The sequence below is a fragment of the Lacerta agilis genome, chromosome 2, assembly GCF_009819535.1.
Source record: "Lacerta agilis isolate rLacAgi1 chromosome 2, rLacAgi1.pri, whole genome shotgun sequence".
Taxonomy (NCBI): domain Eukaryota; kingdom Metazoa; phylum Chordata; class Lepidosauria; order Squamata; family Lacertidae; genus Lacerta; species Lacerta agilis.
This window is the reverse complement of record NC_046313.1, coordinates 34,809,119-34,827,843: the sequence shown is the minus strand read 5'-3', so window position 1 is coordinate 34,827,843 and position 18,725 is coordinate 34,809,119. Positions and strand designations below refer to the sequence as shown.

At 41.8% G+C, this 18,725-nt stretch overlaps 1 protein-coding gene across 3 annotated transcripts in view; it reads left to right on the top strand.

Moving 5' to 3' along the window:
• The window catches only part of GAS7 (growth arrest specific 7), a 131,741-nt gene extending 119,932 nt beyond the window's left edge, over nucleotides 1–11,809 (top strand). For all 3 annotated transcript variants that reach the window (XM_033139478.1, XM_033139479.1, XM_033139481.1), the window contains exons 8-14: nucleotides 2,229–2,303; nucleotides 5,538–5,616; nucleotides 7,469–7,597; nucleotides 8,142–8,265; nucleotides 10,029–10,108; nucleotides 10,625–10,723; nucleotides 11,082–11,809. In XM_033139478.1, the coding sequence (XP_032995369.1) occupies nucleotides 2,229–2,303; nucleotides 5,538–5,616; nucleotides 7,469–7,597; nucleotides 8,142–8,265; nucleotides 10,029–10,108; nucleotides 10,625–10,723; nucleotides 11,082–11,195 (700 nt within the window). In that variant the 3' untranslated portion in view covers nucleotides 11,196–11,809. The remainder of the gene's footprint in view (nucleotides 1–2,228; nucleotides 2,304–5,537; nucleotides 5,617–7,468; nucleotides 7,598–8,141; nucleotides 8,266–10,028; nucleotides 10,109–10,624; nucleotides 10,724–11,081) is intronic.
• The last annotated feature ends 6,916 nt before the right edge of the window (nucleotides 11,810–18,725 follow it).

The following is an 18,725-nucleotide window of genomic DNA, read 5'->3' as shown; positions in this document are numbered from 1 at the left end:
TAGCAAGGCATTTAATTTTTTCATATTGTTTGATATTAGTACAATCCCTGTATTTACTAAGGGTCCATTTTAATCTTCACTGTAGAGACTTAGGAATCATAGAAGTATAAATCCTCTTGAGTTCTCTCTTCTTCACGATCTTCAGTGACTTTAGCACGTCCGGGGGGGGCGGGCGGGGGCGGGATCTCTCCTCACCCCATCCGGTCTGCCTCTGCTCTGCTAGAACATAGTTTAAATAACTCAAAATATATGCAGGACATGAAAGGAGAAGGCGCGCGAGAGGAAGATAAACAGTTATTATTTATAGCTGCTCATTATTTATAACTACTCTTAGAAGAAAAAGAGCACTGTTATAAATAGCTTTCCAAATAATAATAATAGGATGGAGATTTACTTTTCTGTGGCTTGCAATGGAGAACTGGAACACTGTGTTCCAAGAGTGGACTTTGCCTGGTCACAGGACAATGAAGGCGCCACTACCATTAACCCATTTCAATTGGACAGTGGTGAATTGGTAGGAAAACATTATCTTGTGCCAGTGGAAAATCTTAAGCATAAGGACTAGTGGGAATCCTTTTGACAGAGTATAGGTCATCAACAAATGCACACAGCTCTTGAGCACAGAAAGTACCAATCTTCGGCACAAAATGGCAAATATATAAATATGTGCCCATAAATAAATTACATAGCCATGTTGCATATCTTCCATGGAAATGGGAGAGCAGAGGCCATTCACAGCTTTACAAAATAAACAGGAGTTTACATGGATTGATATTGTTCTCACCTCTTCTTGGAAAATGTCTTTAATAAGGGGGAAACTTGGAAAAGCCCCTTTGATGAGCTGGAGCATGAAAGTTCCCCCCCCCAGCAGTTTTTATCAAATAGTACAACTCTGTTTTTGCTTGACACTGAGATGTTTGGTTTGGATTGGTGGTTTGTTTAAAAAAACAATAGCAGTTTATGCACCTGTCTTTTTGTCAGTGTCTTTTCTTTGGGTGTATTTGACCCCCTGCTTGGGAGACTATTCACTGCTCCCCACAGTGTTGGGGGTTTTTTTTAGGGGTGTGTGTAGGTATTTCAAATAGATATGATTTTAGCATAGTGCAGAGGTGGCTCCACAGACCAGAGCTGCATCAGCATCTGCCTTGAAAGGTGGATGGGGCTTCCCACCTGTCAGTCATGTAATGTAACAAATGACATCAAGTGTTTTGGTGCTTTGAAGTCCTGAAGTCAGGAAAAAAGCCTTCCTTTTAGCAGTTCCTTGCTGTTTGTGAGGTGCTTTGAAGCCCTGACTTTGGCACTTCAAAGAGCAGCCAAACTGAGAAACCTTGGATGCACTCAGTGCTTTTTTTCTGTAGGTACTCAAGGGTACAGAGTATTGGCATCTTTCTTTTTCAAATGTTAAAAGTGAAAAAAACACTGGGTGCACTAGAGAGTTTCCTGCAGGGAGGAGTTCTCTCACACATCCGGACCAAGCTGGACTGAGCTCCCCACATATAATCCAATGTATGAGGGGTTCAGTCCTACTGAGTTTGGATGCGCAACAGAGTTTCTTGCAAGGGGTGCCTTTGCCTATGGAAATTTCATGGAGGGGGTGGTATGGTCAGGAGGAAGAGTGGGGGTAGCCTGAGGATTTGGAGCCAGAGGAGTCTGTGAATGGTCCCAGTAGGGTGGAAGGCTTGGAGACCTGGAAGGGGAAGATTCGGACCCTGAGGAAGACCAAGCAGATTGTCAAACGGCTACTTGTTCATCACACCTTATTTATCAGCCTGTTTGTATTGATGGGGCTATGGAGAACAATGGAATATCTCACTATGAGGAGTAGCAGAGAAAGATCCTCTTGCAGGTGGATCCTCTTGCATCATAAATACATTTTTTTTACTTAAAGAAAACTGAAATCTTGCTTTGGCTTCTGGTAAAAGCTGGACTAGATTCAGCTGTTTTGACAAGTCAGACGGAGCTGTCCAACCTGGTTCCACATAACAGGGAGGTGGAGCTGCTTTGTCCCATTACACACAACCTATTCTTTGCATCATCACAGATATATGGGGTTGGGGTTGAAGACACAAGAACTGACCTGTATTACCTTGGTGAGGATTTTCAATAATGACTACTCAGCTTGTTGGGTTTTGCAAGTTCAGTTATACAATGTGTGAAAACATCTATTGTAATGTGAGATACTGTTCTTCTAAATGATATATTTCTGCTGGTGTTCTTCCTTTCTCCAGGATAAAGATTGAGGAAGAATATGCCAAGAACTTGTCCAAACTATCACAAAACTCATTGGCTGGCCAGGAAGAAGGGTAAGGTCATATTCTTACCATTGCTACATGGGATGCTATAAAACCTGTGCCTTTACTTAAATAATTTCTCCGCTCTTTCCTGCTTTCTGCCTGGGATGGACATTGGACCCTGGGTCCATCCTGCCTGGTTTCTTACTTTGGAAATCAGCATAAGAATGAAAGATTGTAATTTGTACTCTGAGGGGGAAGATGAGGATCAGTTGCTCAACTATCCATTGAAAAAATGAAAAGAAAAAAAGTGTATTGATACTTCAGTAATGTGTTAAGTGTTTGGAAGTTAGAAGAGAAAGTAAGGATCCTAGAGAAATGTACCTCTTCTCTTTCCATGGAAGTTTCAATCCAGCACAGCAGTATAGTAGGCCAGCTGTCAAGTAGCAATAAGCCATAGTTAATGGCTTATTGAGATAGAGCAGTGCACACTGCCTGATTACTCCTGCTTTGTGCCTCACCAGTGGGAACAACCAGCCATAAATCATTGGCTTGTTGTTAGGTCCAAACTGGGATTGTGTTTTGTTTCTCTTTAATACAGTGGTACCTCGGGTTACTTACGCTTCAGGTTACATACGCTTCAGGTTACATACTCTGCTAACCCAGAAATAACACTTCAGGTTAAGAACTTTGCTTCAGGATAAGAACAGAAATCGTGCTCTGGTGGCGCAGTGGCAGCGGGGGGTCCCATTAGCTAAAGTGGTGCTTCAGGTTAAAAACAGTTTCAGGTTAAGAACGGACTTCCGGAACGAATTAAGTACGTAACCAGAGGTACCACTGTAAACCAGATCAACAAGCTAACAACAAACAATGGCTTTATGTCGATGAGTAGTCATGGTTTGTTAGAGTGAAACAAACCACATCTCAGGTTCAGGCTTCATGGCTTGTTTCTCCCACTAGGGGACAAGCTGGAGTGGAAGCGATTGGGCAATGTGCTCTAGCACACTGTTCAGTCCAAATAAGCCTTTAACCGTGACTTACTGTTATTTGCAAATGAGGTCAATGAGCATATATAATGCAGCTGTAAGGTCCGTGTGGTGGTTGCTCGCGAGTAACAAGGCAAAAGTCCAGCCTGTCCTTTAACAGGTTTATTGTGCATACCATGTACAGTGCAGAGCTACAAACCCCAACATAAGAATTTCGGCACCCCCAGTCTCCGCCTCCCCTCCTTGCGTTTCACCCCTCTGCGTGGTTCGGGCGACGGAAATGGTGTGCCTCTTTCCTTGCCCGTCGTGTGAGGGGAGCGCAGGGTCTCTCCAGCATCCCCAGAGCCCCTACGCTCATGGCCCCTGGTCTCCTGCCCTTCCCCACTGGAGACGTTGCTGTTCCCTCTGCTGGAGGAGGTGCTGCTAGTCAGGTGGGGCCGGGGCTCCCTGTAGCCTCCTGAGAGCCCTTCCACCACCCTGCGCTGAACTGGGGACAGTTCCCTGACAGCAGCCTTTTGATATGTTCCATTTTTCTTGCGATGGGGATTTGACCACATGTTTTAAGTCCTTTCCAACTCAAAAATGTGATTCACATTTTATTTTAAGTCTTTGCAGTTCCATCTATTCTAGATTCGCTGTGGCATCTAATGAGGTGGACTCTAGTCTACAAAAAATATCCCAAAATAAATGTTAGTCTTTAAATAAATTTGTTCATCTAAGGCAGGGGTCCCCAAACTAAGCCTTGGGGGCCGGATGTGGCCCAATCGCCTTCTAAATGCAGCCTGCGGACGGCCCAGGAATCAGCATGTTTTCACATGAGTAGAATGTGTCCTTTTATTTAAAATGCATCTCTGGGTTATTTGTGGGGCATAGGAATTCGTTCTTTTTTCCCTTCAAAATATAATCCGGTTCCCCACAAGTTTGCTGACCCCTGATCTAAGGAGTCTCTGCAGACCCTTTGACGTTTCTTGCCACAGAGTATAATTGAATCACAAACATCTGATAACTTAGTTTGCTCACTTAACAAATTCATTGTTCCTTTTAATGTTTGTGTCCTCCTGGAGGAGAGTATATTGATTGCAGGAATTCACAGTTTATTCATTTTCTGCTCTGGAGGACAAGGGGAATTTTAATGGGGCATGCCTGCATACCAAATAGTGAATCGGGTTTCTGCTTGGATGCATTCAATTCCTGGTTCCAAAAGAGATGTAGGGAAAATAATTCCTGTCTTGTACAAATACTTTGGATTTCAGCATGCCCATCTGTGGTATTAAGATGGCTTTCCGACACTAGCACACTGTCCAGTATCATTTGCTTACCCTGTACGTTTCTACTGTTTCAGTGGATATGGAACTTATTTAGTTTTTGTGATATTGGGGGGGGACGGGGGACGACGACATGTAGCACGGCAGATTAACTTTCTTTGTCACCTGGCATTCATTACATTTATATCCTGTATTTTTCAGTGATGGAACTCATGTAAACTTCCAGCTCATTCCCTAAACTGATGGCCATTATGTTATTATACCCTCCACTAGACTAATTCTCACAAGTTATTGGACAATTTACTTGGAGGAGCTACTAAGAGTTTGGAAGACATGTTTGAAAAGGCTATTAAAAGAAATCACATTGTTTATTTTCTGTCACCTGAGAAAATTAATTCAATTCTCTGTGTTGTCATGAGCTCATTTCAATTGTTTGACATTTTGAGGCTTAACAAACAAACAAACAACTCATCCAAACAGCTCCTCATTAGGTAAAACCTTCCTAAATATAATTGGAGTCTGATGGGAGACACTCTGGATCTAATCAACATTTTATGGTTACTCTATGTATTATGCTTCAATTTATGGTTAAGCTATCCCTTTTGGTATTTAAAAAGTATCAAATTACACACTCGAATCAGTAGCTGAAGAAGTCATTAGTTACCTCTGCTGAATTATTATAACTACAAGTAAGAACACAGGTAGAAAAGTTGCTAGTTTGTCTCAAATGAATGGTAATTATGAGCCTAAACAGCACTAAGGGATTGTGAGTGTAATTTATTCCAGGGGGTGGATGGGGGAATGGGATGAGATTTTGCTGAAAATAATTATGCTCATCTTCCTTCCCCCGAATGTGAATCTGAACATGAGTCTAGAGAGAAAAATTATGTAAGATAATTTACATTTTTGTCTTTTGAGTTCAGCACTCTGAAATGCCGCTGTTCCCATTATGTGTAGTATTTGGAATGCTACTGCTAACAGAAACACACGTTTGTAATGATGAGAATTGGATGCTAATGAATAAGTAAATTCCTTACCCGTCACATATGTTTCAGGACGCTTGGAGAGTCTTGGTCTCAGCTGAAGAAAAGCCTGGCTGATGAAGCAGAGGTTCACCTCAAGTTTTCCTCCAAGGTAATCACTTCATAAGGAAACTTTTGTGTGGGGTTGTGACCAGCAGAAGATGTTTTCTGGAAACTGGGGTGCAGTTTTACATAAAAGCTGCATTTGCGGGATTTTCATGGGTAAACTGGATAAGATGGCCGAGGAACAGAAGGATCCCAGTGAGTTGCTTTTTCCCAAAATCAGAAGCTATTTAAGCAAATGACTGCTGTGGCCCTCTAATGCTGGATGATAGGAAGCTGCCTTCCATCAGGCCAGACTGTTGTTTACTCTGGCTGGCAGTGGTCTCTTACATAATCTGTTCTGCAATCCTTTTTTTAAGTGGGGATGCCTAGGTTTGAACTTTGAACCTTCTGCACTCAAAGCATGTCCTCTGCCATTGATCTGTGGTCCCTTCATTGATGCAAACTTTAGGCATGAACCAGCCAAAGTTTTTTTTAAATTATTATTATTAAATATTTTCCGTTTTCCAAAGTTTACAAATACACATCTTACAGTCTTGTACTTCCAATATAAATACATGTCAGACTTCCCTCCCCCCTTTTGTGGTTTCTTATTTAAATTTTTAACACTGCATTTTCCACTTTACTCCATTTTTTAATTGTTCTATGATTAATCTAAATTATACTCTTAACTGCTTGATTTAAGTTAACCCTACCAATACACTTAGTTGCATACCATGATTTTTCAGATATTCCACAAATATTCCCCACCCCTTAGTAATAATAAAAATTTCTCTTGGTTTCTTAGCACACCCATTAATTTTGCCATTTTGGCATAATCCGTCAGTTTAGTCAGCCACTCTTCCTTAGTTGGAACTGCATCCTCTTTCCATATCTGGGCAAATACCATTCTTGAACCAGCCAAAGTTAATCCTTTTCAAGTCCCATGAGTCAAGTCCATGGGAGAGATTAAAGCATTAAAATAGTGAGGTTTTGAAAGCATTTATCATTGAATTGCACTTTTGATTAAAAATAATAAGCAGCCTTATTCAAAGGTTAGCAGCTTAGAAATAAGCAGAAAAATAGGTTAGCACATTGTGGAATTATCACTTAATGAGACAAGTTCTGCAGATAACTTTTTTCCATTTTCATCTGATAAATGTGCTAGTTTCCTTGGAATCACAATGCTCAAGGCTGCAAGCTCAGTTAATGTGGGTGGAGTTTAGTGTGTGAGTTGTGTGATTACTGCATAATATGTGTGCTGGGGCGGTATTCAGTTTGAAAATCTGGGATGGGTAGAAATTAACTACTGGTACCTCCAGTGCTTTAGAAAGAAAACTATTAGTTCAAGTGACCTTTTTTCATCAGTCTGTGGCTGGAAGGGATCCACAGCAGTCCCAAGACTATTGATTAAGCTGAATAACTGCCCTTCTCACAAGATTAGACAGCAGACAAATTTTGCCTGTTTTGTGGTTTCAATTGTTGCAGACATGTTGAATAAACCTGAAATATATACTGAATCAGTGTTTGGCTGGGTATGTAGTACACGTGCATCTAAGTCATGACTTGGGGTAGAAATGTCCTTCCCCTAATTGCCTTTTTCGTTCCTGCAGTTGGTTGAGACAGAATAGGTCTGCTTTGCAGACAGTACTGATGTCATTGTGTTTGAGAGCCAAAACAGATGTGACTGGGAAATCCATGGACTCCTTCAGAAGGATGGAAGGGTGGGATTCAACTTGAATGAATGAATGAATGAATGAATGAATGAATGAACAAATAAAAACAGAGTGAGTCACCCACACTACGCAAACTGGGAGTTTCCTATGCCACATACCTTGAAAGAATTATGGCCAAAATAGAGGTGTATCAATGATCAGCTGTTAGTCCTTCCTCAACCAAATTTCCATTGCCCTTTGTTTCAGCTCCAGGCAGAGGTGGAGAAACCCCTTCTCAACTTCCGAGAAAACTTCAAGAAAGACATGAAGAAGTATGACCATCACATTGCTGATCTGAGGAAGCAGCTGGTTAGTCGGTATGCATCCGTGGAAAAGGTAAGCCAAAGCAGTCAGATGAGTTCATTTGAGAGGGTCAGTGGGCTGCCTGAAGGTTAGGGATAACTTGGCAATGCCACCTTCAGAAACAAACGGCGATAGCTTATGTTTCTTCCCCGGCCAAATCTATTTTGGTTTGAAGAAACAAGTGCATGTAGCTCATGCAGCAACTTTTTAGCGTGCCCTTATATTAAGCCAAAGTAGCTGACTTCTCAGACGAACATAATGTAGATATTATCCACATGCACTTTAAGGTTGTTTGCTCCAGCATTCCTAATGATTTAATAGTTGCCACATCTGAAGAACTACTCTGAAGAGCACCATTAATCTTTTCTGTGGTGCTAAAACTATCATACAGAAGAGGAAGAATTTCTGTGTCTCATAGTTCATGTTCCAGGTTCATGGCCTCCAACGAAGGCATATGTTCCATACTGCAGTGATTAATTCTGAAAGCGGGGGGGGGGGGGTATGAAAAAGAGGAGGCAAATGGGTATTATTTTTCTGCTGAGGAGGAATTCATGGTTATTTATTTTTTTGTTTCAAGGCCCGGAAAGCATTATCGGAGAGGCAAAAGGATTTAGAGATGAAAACACAGCAGTTGGAGATAAAACTCAGCAACAAGACAGAAGAGGAAATTAAGAAGGCTAGGCGGAAGTCCACCCAAGCCGGTGAGTGAGGATAACGTGTGTTAAGAAGACAGGGAACAGTGGTGTAAAAGGAAAGTTAGACGGAACAGAGCCCCTGCTGTTTTAGCTAAGGAGAAAACTTAAGCTCGGGAAGCACTATTTTGTGAGAGAATCAAGAGAGCACAAATGCTGACTGGCTCACTCCACTTTCCCAATGTGATGCCCTCCAGATGTTGTTAGACTACAACTTCCATCAGTCCTAGCCAGCATGGCTAATAGCCAAGGATGATAACAGTTGCGTTCCAACAACATCTGACGGACACCAGGTTGAGGAAGGCTGACTAACTCCCTGAATCTTAACATTTGGTGTTGATCAGGACTGAATTCATAACAGTTCCTTCCTTCTGGTTAGATCGCATATATTTACTACAAACATCCCAAGGTTTGGGTGCTATTGATAAGTTCCAGGATTTAGCTTCTTTCCCCCTCACAAAGGACCACTGTTACATACATCTGAAAGACGAGAGGAGGAAAAGTATGTAGAGCAATGCAGGTCTTTGTAATGCTGGAAGAGTCAGACAGGAGTTTAGTATATCAAATTGGCAACACTCCTTGAAGCTGGTAAGTTCAGTGATGTGACTTTCTGTGGTTATATTTGTCCATTTTCTCTCTGTTTGCTTGTATTTATGTTAAATATGTGACTAGCAGAAAGTAGTGCTGGAGGTGCTCTCTACATTCAACACTTTGTGATTCCATGTAATTTGAATTTTATAAAATACATACTCTCTGATTTGTACACTAGATGGCAGGAGAGATATTCACTACTACTTGACTCAAAAACCTTGCTTTTAAAAAATCATACAATTTAAAAACAGCATTAGCCTGGGTCTGCTGCTGCTGCATTTGTTCTATTCGAACACAATATTTGGGGTCTCAGGTAGCAGCAACATTAGAATGCTCCATGCTGAAACTGATGAGAGGAGCAGCTTTTCCTGCTGCTTACCAGCATGCTGCAACGTGAGGGTAGCAGTGGGGGCTAGGCAGGGGCACTTGACTGGCTCTGTTCATATGCTCACACTGCTCTGACATCACTGCTGCACCTCCACACCATTTTGGTACATGGCAGCAATTCTGCTGGGATGAAATGAGTTCTATGGTGCCACTTGTCCCTGCCAGCTACTCCTGGCCAATACAGAGAGTTTAACAGAGGGAAGCCATAAAACAAGCATGGCTTGCCCATTTGACATAGCAGATAAATATCCAAAGCTTGGGGCAAAAACTCCATTTTGTTTCATCACTGAACTGTACTTTTGTTTCTCAGTCCAATTGAAATTGAAATTTCAAAAAGTGGGAAACAATATTTTTCCCTTTGTTCCATGACACAGTTTCTGAATATTTTCATGACTCTTGGCCTCTGTGGCCAGGGAAACTTGGGGAGATTTCCTTGAAGGGGAGAGGAGGACACACCTGGGAGGTAGGAAATCACTGGACTGGTTTGTTTCTCAGTGTTTGTCTTACAAAAATGCTCCATTGTGAGGCATGCTGTCCAGCTGGATGAGCCCACAGTATGTGTTTGACAACTATGTTTCACTCCTATTAATAAGGATGGAGAGATCACCACTCACTTCTCTCTTAATGAGTTTGATTTAGCTACACTACATTCTCTTTGTTCTTAACACCTTGCATGTAGAAACTTGTAGGTAACTGCACTTTCACTTCTAAGTACCCTTTAGGGCGAGCGAGTGGGCTCGCAAAAAAAAAAGTTACTCACTGTTCTTTGCTTTGCTTTGCATTGTGTGTTGCAGGAGATGACCTCATGCGCTGTGTGGATCTGTATAATCAAGCCCAGTCAAAGTGGTTTGAAGAAATGGTGACCACCTCTCTGGTATGTCATGTTGGGTCTCTCCATGTTATGTTTGCAAAACTTCAGTGATAAGTGCCCCTCTGGTAAACGTTATCAAAAGTTCAGCCCATGCCTGAACTTGCCACAACATTCTCAGGGCCAACTCTGGGCAGCTTCCAGCATATATAAAAACATAGTAAAACATTAAATCTTAAAAAGCTATCTTGGCAAATTCAGCATACATTGTGTACCCAACAGTTTTCCTGGTCTGTGCATCATTGCAGTGGCTCCTGCATTCTGAGAGGGCTCATTACAGAGACAATCGATTGGGTATTCATAGTAGGAGCTATGGTAGCAGGTAAAGCCCTCATCTGCTTCAGCTCTTGTTTGATCCATGCTCTCGTTTCAGATGGATTCTTTAGAGAGCAATAGTGAAGTTCTTAGTCACTAAGAAATTCTAGGTAGTTCACATAAAGCAATCTCACCTTTCATTTGATGTTCAGATATACTGCCTTATCCCCTATCTTTTAATGAAGATCTTTTATTGTTTCCTTTCAGGAGCTTGAGAGGCTAGAGGTGGAGAGAGTGGAGATGATTCGGCAGCACCTTTGTCAATATACACAGTTGCGGCACGAGACAGATATGTTCAACCAAAGCGTGAGTCTGCTTGGTCTTTTCTCCTTTCTGAAACAGTATTTCAACAGGCCCTTGTAAACCCAAGGCCTTAGAGTTGCACTGAGCCTGCCAAACTCTTGCCCTCCAGTGTAGGCAATGGCATAAGTACCACAGCTGACTTGAAGAAAAAAACAAATGTAATATCTGTGGTCTGATCTTCTTTCAAAATGGTACCCTTGGAATAGCTCAAGGCCTAGTTGGAAATGTTGTCTGAGCACAATGAGGAAACAAATCTGAAGAGCTGGGAGAAGGAGGTGGGGAAGTAGTTTTGCAAGGAGGTCTCATGACGCATTCCTTTGTGCTCTTATGGTAACACTGCTGTTGTTTCTGTGTCTTTTAGACAGTAGAACCCGTGGATCAGTTGCTTCAGAAAGTGGATCCAGCCAAAGACAGGGAACTGTGGGTAAAAGAACACAAAACCGGTAATATCAGACCCGTGGATATGGAGATATAGACTGCTGCTACTGGTTGTAAGTGGTGGGCTCCTTGTCCCAGCCATGTTCAAGAGAGTTCTGTAAAGCCTCAGGAGTAGGGAAAAGAGAGACGTTCTGCTGTCAGCTTCCTTATATATTTATTATTGCCTGTAGGGACTATTTCTGTCATGTTTGATCACTATTTCATTTCCTGTTGTGCTTTGCCTTAAACATCGAACATTCCAGGTTTGAGAAGCCACGCTTTATACTTCCTTTCAAAAATGGGCTATCAGCAGCCAAACAGTTGCCGCCCTCGTGATAAGCTGCAGGGGTTGTTTTCTGGTACAGAGAGAGTTTTGCTATTCAGTTGTGATTGACTATCTCATGCTACTCCCCTTGCATGATGCTCTGTTTGTACAGCAGTGCTAAGACACAATATGCCTCTGCCAAACTGGTGAATTTGAACACGACTCTGGAAGGAGCGAGATCTTCCTGAATATTGCCACTTAATTGGATGGGAATGGGTGGGAGGTTGAGGAAAACGCTCCTGTCCTCCATTTACAACTTATGAAATGGCATTCATAAAGCTAACCTACCTCACAGGGATGTTGTGAGGATAACAGTAAAGCCTGTACAATATGTATTTTTTAACAAATCCTGACTCCCATGACTGCAGACTGCTGTTGTGAGGCCATCTGTGAAATTGTGTCTTTTACAGTACAAAAGAAAATGAGGTAATAGGTCTGATGACCTTAAGAAAGGGTAGGTCCTTTTTTATATACCCTCTCAGGTACTCACTGACTGTAGACCACAAGCCACTTACTCTGAATGGGTGGGATTCATCTAATAAACCCTATCAGTGGAAGCCCTGCAGAAGGGCTTCTGCTTTACAGCACGGCTTCCCCCCCATCTCCTCCTCCTGCACCCCCCAAAAATTTGGTTCTTGGGAGGCAGAAGGGCCCCCCAGAACAACACAGTGGGAGGGGGGATTGTTCCATCTGACAAGCTGATATGCTTGTGTAGGCAGAACATTTGTAATAGCGTGGCAGTGAATCCCACCCATGGTCTCCTTGACTTTGCCAGGGACAATTCCTGAGGAAATGTTCTGAGAATTGCACACATTTATCAGCACTCTGCAGAAGAAAAGAATGTCCCCCATTGAATAGATAATAAGGCTACAGTGATTAGGACCCTGATGCTGTAGCCTTCAAAGAACTTTTTGAATGCTTCCCTTGAAAGATTGTAGCCAAATCAAATTAATTAAGGCATTGCTTGAGCTTTACCTTCCACCAAATAACTTAGGAGTTTACAGACTATATAGATGGCAGAACTTCCTAGCTAATGTGTCTTACCTAAAACATGAGTTACCCAAAAAGGTAGATTTATCCAATTGCTCTCTGGTTGCATCACACCACAGCAACATTCAAGTGGGACCTGCTCTTTGGGGAGCATTTAACAGGCCTTTGGCTCCTGAACTCCTCCATCATGGCAGCCGTTTTAAAACAAGGAATTCAGTCTGTGTTAAACCGAGTTCCATGTAGCTCCCAACGTGCAGTGATAGCCAAAAATCAACACAAGTAAATTAGAAACAATTGTATAAATCCGGCCAAATATGCATTTTGAAGCTAATATTCTGAAGTGCAGCTCTTTACGTGAATGACGATGGACCCAATTGATCCTGAGGTCCTAAATGTTGAGAACTGTTGGAGAAGAACCACAGTGTTCTTTGTCCCTCTTTTTTCTTCATTTGTCTTGCCTTGTCTTGCCTTGGTATTTATATAGAACAAATATTTCCCCTCTGAGTTTATCAGATTCCTTTTCGTTCCTCATACTGCCAAGTGTTTTGTTTGATCAGCTGTCATAAGCAAATGTGAGGAGCAGATAGCCCTTTATGCCCTTCCTGAGTATTCCAGTATTCTTTTTACTGGAATGCATAAGTCAGTACTATGACCAGATTTCTCATATTCACTGAATAAATGTTTTTATTTTTTTGAATGATGATAGGTGTTGCAGATAAGTGGAGTTCCATGAGCTCACTTTGGCCTGGGTGGGTTGAGGTGTAGGTGGGAGAGGAGACATTTGTTTTGTTTGGTGCTGTCAAGCAAACTATGCCAATAAGTTACAACACAGCTTCAGCTAATTTGATCATTTTTGCGTACTCTTCCCTTGCTTTTCTTCCAGTGAAATACCATTTCCCCCTCTTTCTGTGTAACATCAGGTTTCTAATAGGAAACACATTTCATCTCCCCCCCCCCAAAAAAAAAAACTGACCATCAAGGTTGCAAAAAGAACGATTTATCCTGTTGGTATGTGTGGGGAAATTGAGACTTGGACAGATCCCAGCATTAAAAAGATTTTCAAGGCATCCGTTCAATTCTTTTTCCTGTTTTGAAAACCAGAGTCATATTTCCATATTCTATGCATCCTTCAACCAGCTTGCCATTGTCTGGAGCATCCCTCACTTGCCTTTTCCTGGCCTTCTCACTTGTCACTGTTTAGCAGTCTGCTCCCTGCATGATATAGACCAGTGTTTTTCAACCTTTTTTGGGCAAAGGCACACTTGTTTCATGAAAAAAATCACGAGGCACACCACCATTAGAAAATGTTGAAAAAATTAACTCTGTTCCTATATTGACTATATATAAAGTAATTCTCTTGAATAGGAATCAAATAAACACAATTTTTCCCACGGCACACCAGGCAACATCTCACGGCACACTAGTGTGCCGCGGAACAGTGGTTGAAAAACACTGATATAGACCAGGGGTGGCCAACTCCCGTGACTGCGATCTACGCACAGAGTTAAAAACTGGCAGTGATCTACCCCCCTTTGGGGGGTTCTTGAGGGTTTTTTTAAGGAACAAAAGCCCTGTTTTGGGGGTTTCAGGTGAAAGAGTTGTTGAACTCTTTTTTAGGGAGGAGGAAAGCCCTGTTTTGGGGGGATGCAGGGAGAAAATGTTGAGCTTTTTTTAGGCGAGCCAAAGTTGTTGAGCTTCTATGGGGGGAGCCAGTGATCTGCCAGTGATCTGCCGGTAGATCATGATCTACCTGTTGCACGTGCCTGATACAGACCTTGTCCTCTCATTTTCCCTCAGGTGTGTTCAACATAAGTGAAACTGCCCACACAAATTGTGAAAAATAACAGACCATATCTCAAAATATATTTTAAGCCATTGCTCCATAAATACTTAACAGCACCTGACAGATCTTGTTCTCTTGTGTCTGCTGCTTTGCACCAAATAAGGATTGTCTCATTTTTCTATGTTCTGTAGTGACCTACCCATTATCCTCCATCTCCATGTTACTGGTGTCGTTCTCCTATTTTCTTCAGAGTCTGGAGGTATCACACTGCACCAATTTTACTTTAAGGAGCCACCTCATTTAAAGCAAGCTTTCCCAGACATTGCTAAAGATTATATACAGATTTAGAATTCTCTTTTTATAATGTGGCAGATCTATAAGGTAATTGTAATATACTTGTGCTATGTTTGTTTGTTTGTTTGTTTTGCTATTTTTATATACCAGATTCCCTTTTTCTTCTGGGCTGATACAGCCTGTTCGCACTTTAAAATTTTTGTCTTGCACCAAGTGTCACCCATTGAGTTCTAAGATTTGAGTGGCCAGTTCCATTAGGTTCAAGCCATTAGTACTACTCTCTGACATCCTCATTTCTCCTTCCTCGTTCTCCTTGAAGCTCTCTTTTGCCATGTAAAGTAGATATAGGTGGCTTCAAACAGAGGAGGAGGGCAAGCAGAGTGGGAGAAGGGGTTGTTGAGCCCTTTCCTTGCCCCTGATTTGCAAATCCTGAGTAGAATTAGTTGGCAAGGAACAGATTAAATGGCCTCTTTCTTTGCTCTTCTGGTTCTCTGCATAACCTGATGGAATGGATGGTTGCTTTTCATGACTTAAGAAAGCCTTTCGGGGGGGAACAATCACAGCATTACACCCAACCCTTTCACCATAACCGGACAGCCATTTTATGTGTAACATGTTTCCTCTCAGGCTTGTCCTCAGAAACTTTCTTTGCTGTACTGCTTTATGATTTGTGCTTCGGTCTCATCTAAACTTATGGGCTCAAAACTTAAAAGCAGAGAGCTGTTCAAAAGATAACACTCTTTTAAAAGAAGACCAACAAAAAAAGTTCAGCATGCCAATTTTTTTCTTTAATTGAAGTTCAAAACCTCATTGCCTCTGTTGAATTCCTGTGCCATCTCATTCTTCTCACTGGATGTCCTTGCTTTCTGGGTGCTATTGATCACATTCCTACTATTTTTATATTTAAAAAAAAATCACATTTGTTATATGACTTGCAGTCATGAGATGGTTCGCAAGTGCCATTCACGCTTCAGGTTCTCCTTTTATATCAGTTCATATTTAACTTGAATTTTCATTAGATTAGCCATTCATGAATAGCCAATTTTTGTTGCATCTGTTTTCTAGCTGCTTAATCTCAGTGTCATTTTAACACACAGTGCTCATGGCTTATACACTTGCCAACACGCAACGATATGAAATAAATCCTAACTGATTTGTTCCATTTTCCAGTTTCACATAGGAGTGTTTTATTGCTCTATGGGGATTTATTTCTAACTTCTCCAGTTTCTGTCCTGGAAAAGCAGTGTTCTAAGAGATAATGAGTTTAAAATAAAATAAAACACTCCTAAGCACAGTTTGAGGACTTAACAAATCTGCAAGCCATCAGGCAGTTACTATAACAGGAACTCTGAGCATATCCAGGTGCAAATTTGTGTTTGCCAGTGGTGGGGGTCCTCTGACCCACAGAGCTGATTAGGCCTGCCAGGCCTCTCCTCATTTGAGTTGTGGAGTAGTTTGGAGTTCGGCATATGAAATCAGGAGGCATGGGACAAGCAATCAATACCCGCAGGGCCAAAGTGAAAAGGTACAATCAGCTTCACACTCTTACTCAAGCGCTCACGATTCTTACCTCCGCTGGTGTAATTTGGCACCTTTTGAATTTGGCACCCTTTCCCGTCACCCTGCAGTAAGAAAAAGAGTGGAATTACATTTGGAAAGGAAGTAGGCATGTGCTTTGTGGGCAGTACCAGATTTACATATAAGCTAAACAAGCTATAGATTAGGGCCCCACTCTCTTGGGGGCCCTCAAAAAATTTAAAGGGGGAAAAAACCTGGATGTACTTTGATAAAATACATATTTTGTTATGTGCAAATGGCTTTAGATACCTATTACGTCCATAATTTTCCATATAGCATATATTTAACACAAAAAACAGTGACAATTTGTTGTTGACAAAGGACAGCTGGACATATAAAGGGCCCCATTACCTCCAGTAGCTTAGGGCCTCATCAAACCTAAATCTGGTCCTGTTTGTGGGCATAACTTGAATTCAAGCCAGGCTGCAAAGGAAGAAATGGGATTCTTTCTTTGTTGGTAAATCACCTGATAACACCCACCTCTCAAAGGGGCCCGTAGGGGTGGCATAGTTTTGGATTTGCCCAGATCTATCCCTGGAATAAACCAATACTTGGATGAAAATATGAATTAACAAGCAGGACCTGCAGCAAAATGTTCAGGATTCTTAATTCCATTTCCCCTGAATTTCCATTCTCTTTCCCTCCCCCCTGCCCCCAGCAGCCAGTCAGTATTCTGTGAGCACTGAGCATGCTCAGTTTTCATTGGTCCATTGAGGGGAGCATTTTTCTAAAGGCTATTTCTACTGCTGAAATCTGGGGTTCCACAATCTTTTGCTACCTCCCCTTTGTACATGGTTAGTGTCATTTTGGCTTCACTTGGCGAGATCCAGATACAATAATAACCTTTTCAATACAAATCACCTTCTGGGCTTTGCTTAGGTGTCAGGCTTGTCCTAATCTGCTCTTTTGCAATGGCTCTATTATTTTCGTTGTTTTGTTTCATTTCTCCTGACTTGTGTAGTGTCTGTGTAATGTGATCTGTCAAGAAGACCTCCTATCTTGACTTCGTAAACAACAGTTTGTGATTTTCCATATTCTAGACACCAAGTAGTTAGTATTTAATTTGCAGAGTCGCTTACCTGAAAGTTCACTGTGTCATAGTGGTTATGTTACTTTGGCTCTGCCCAACAACAACAACAACAACAACAACAACAACAACAACAGCTGTGATATCTGGTGCGTGGAGCTGGGCTAACTTAAGATGGTATGATAAGCCTTGTATTTAAAGAAGGAAGACTGGGAATTGGTTTGATTTTGCAATCCAAAATGCCCCCCCCCAATTGGGTGGAATCCAACATAGTGCTATGTATCTTGTTCTTCCCGCACAAAGTTTTCTCTTTGTGCAACAGAATGTTCTCCATTCTCCTTCCACTGTACATCCCATAAATCTGTTATTGTGGTTTCCCCAGTGATCTTGAGCAGATCTGGGGAGGGCATTGGGGGGGGGAGAGAACACCCATTGTACAAGTGGAAATCCTTGATCTGATGGGATGCTGTGATTGAATACAGCCCAGTAAGTTAAAAGATTATCCATAGTTTATGAATAAAACCTAAGCACAGTGCTTATGTTCCATGCCATACATCCTTGTATAGCCATCTGCTGCTGCTATTTTTCATGCACACACCCTTTGTTCTGCTGGGGCACCTGTCTCTTCAGAATTGTTGTAGAATCTCATTGACTTTATTCAGGGACATACCAGTTTTGTATGCCACCTGTTCCTAAGACATAGCTTTACTCTCGCTGCTAGATGTAATCTTCTGTAGAACAAATCTATGCATTTACTCAGAAGTAAGCCCTTTGTAAAGTAGGGCTTACTCTGTAGTTAGTATTACTGTTTTATTGAGGTTGCAATGTTTTCATAAACACGAGGTCTCCTAAGCAAGATCTGCTAAATCCCTGCTTCAATGCCGCCCTGGTGTTTTTAGGCATTCAGGACCATTCCGTATGCTTTCAGAGTATATCCTCCATAAGCTCCATTTTGTGAACTGTGGAGAAGCTCAAGTTCTCTACAGTCACCCTTCTATTTTTTATTTTCCCACCCCCTCCCCTCCCCTACAACAGGGATGAAGTCACTATTAAAATTCTGAATTCCTTCTCATACATCTGTTGTTCTGTCGTGTACTTTTTCCTACATCCAGTTCGGAGTTTTGCCAGCTGCCCAGCCTCTGTATAGTGTGAAATGGGAAGGAAAAGCAAACTTTCTTTGCTATTTTCTGTCACAGACAATGCAGGCTTGTTCTAGGCTTTGCTTAACAATGCTACTTGGGCTGCCTTCACAGCTGCATTCTGATCCAGTGCTCCATTATTAGCCAGGCTCTGATGTGAAAACAGCACAGAAGTGCCATCGTAAGGATGGCTACGAGCACAATTTCCATCTTTAAAAGGTGGGAGTAGGGGGGAAATATGACAGATGGGCATAAGGGCACGAACCTGAGAATACAAGGACGAAAGAACATCTGATGAAATGAGCAGGCAACCATTTTGAAAGGAGCGGAGGGGCAAAATGATTCTTAAAGCACCATGTAGATTCAGCTTGCACAGCTACTTGGCATGAGACATTCGGGATACTGATAACTGATCTTAAGTTTGTTTGGCAGCTGCTGATCATAAGCTCCTT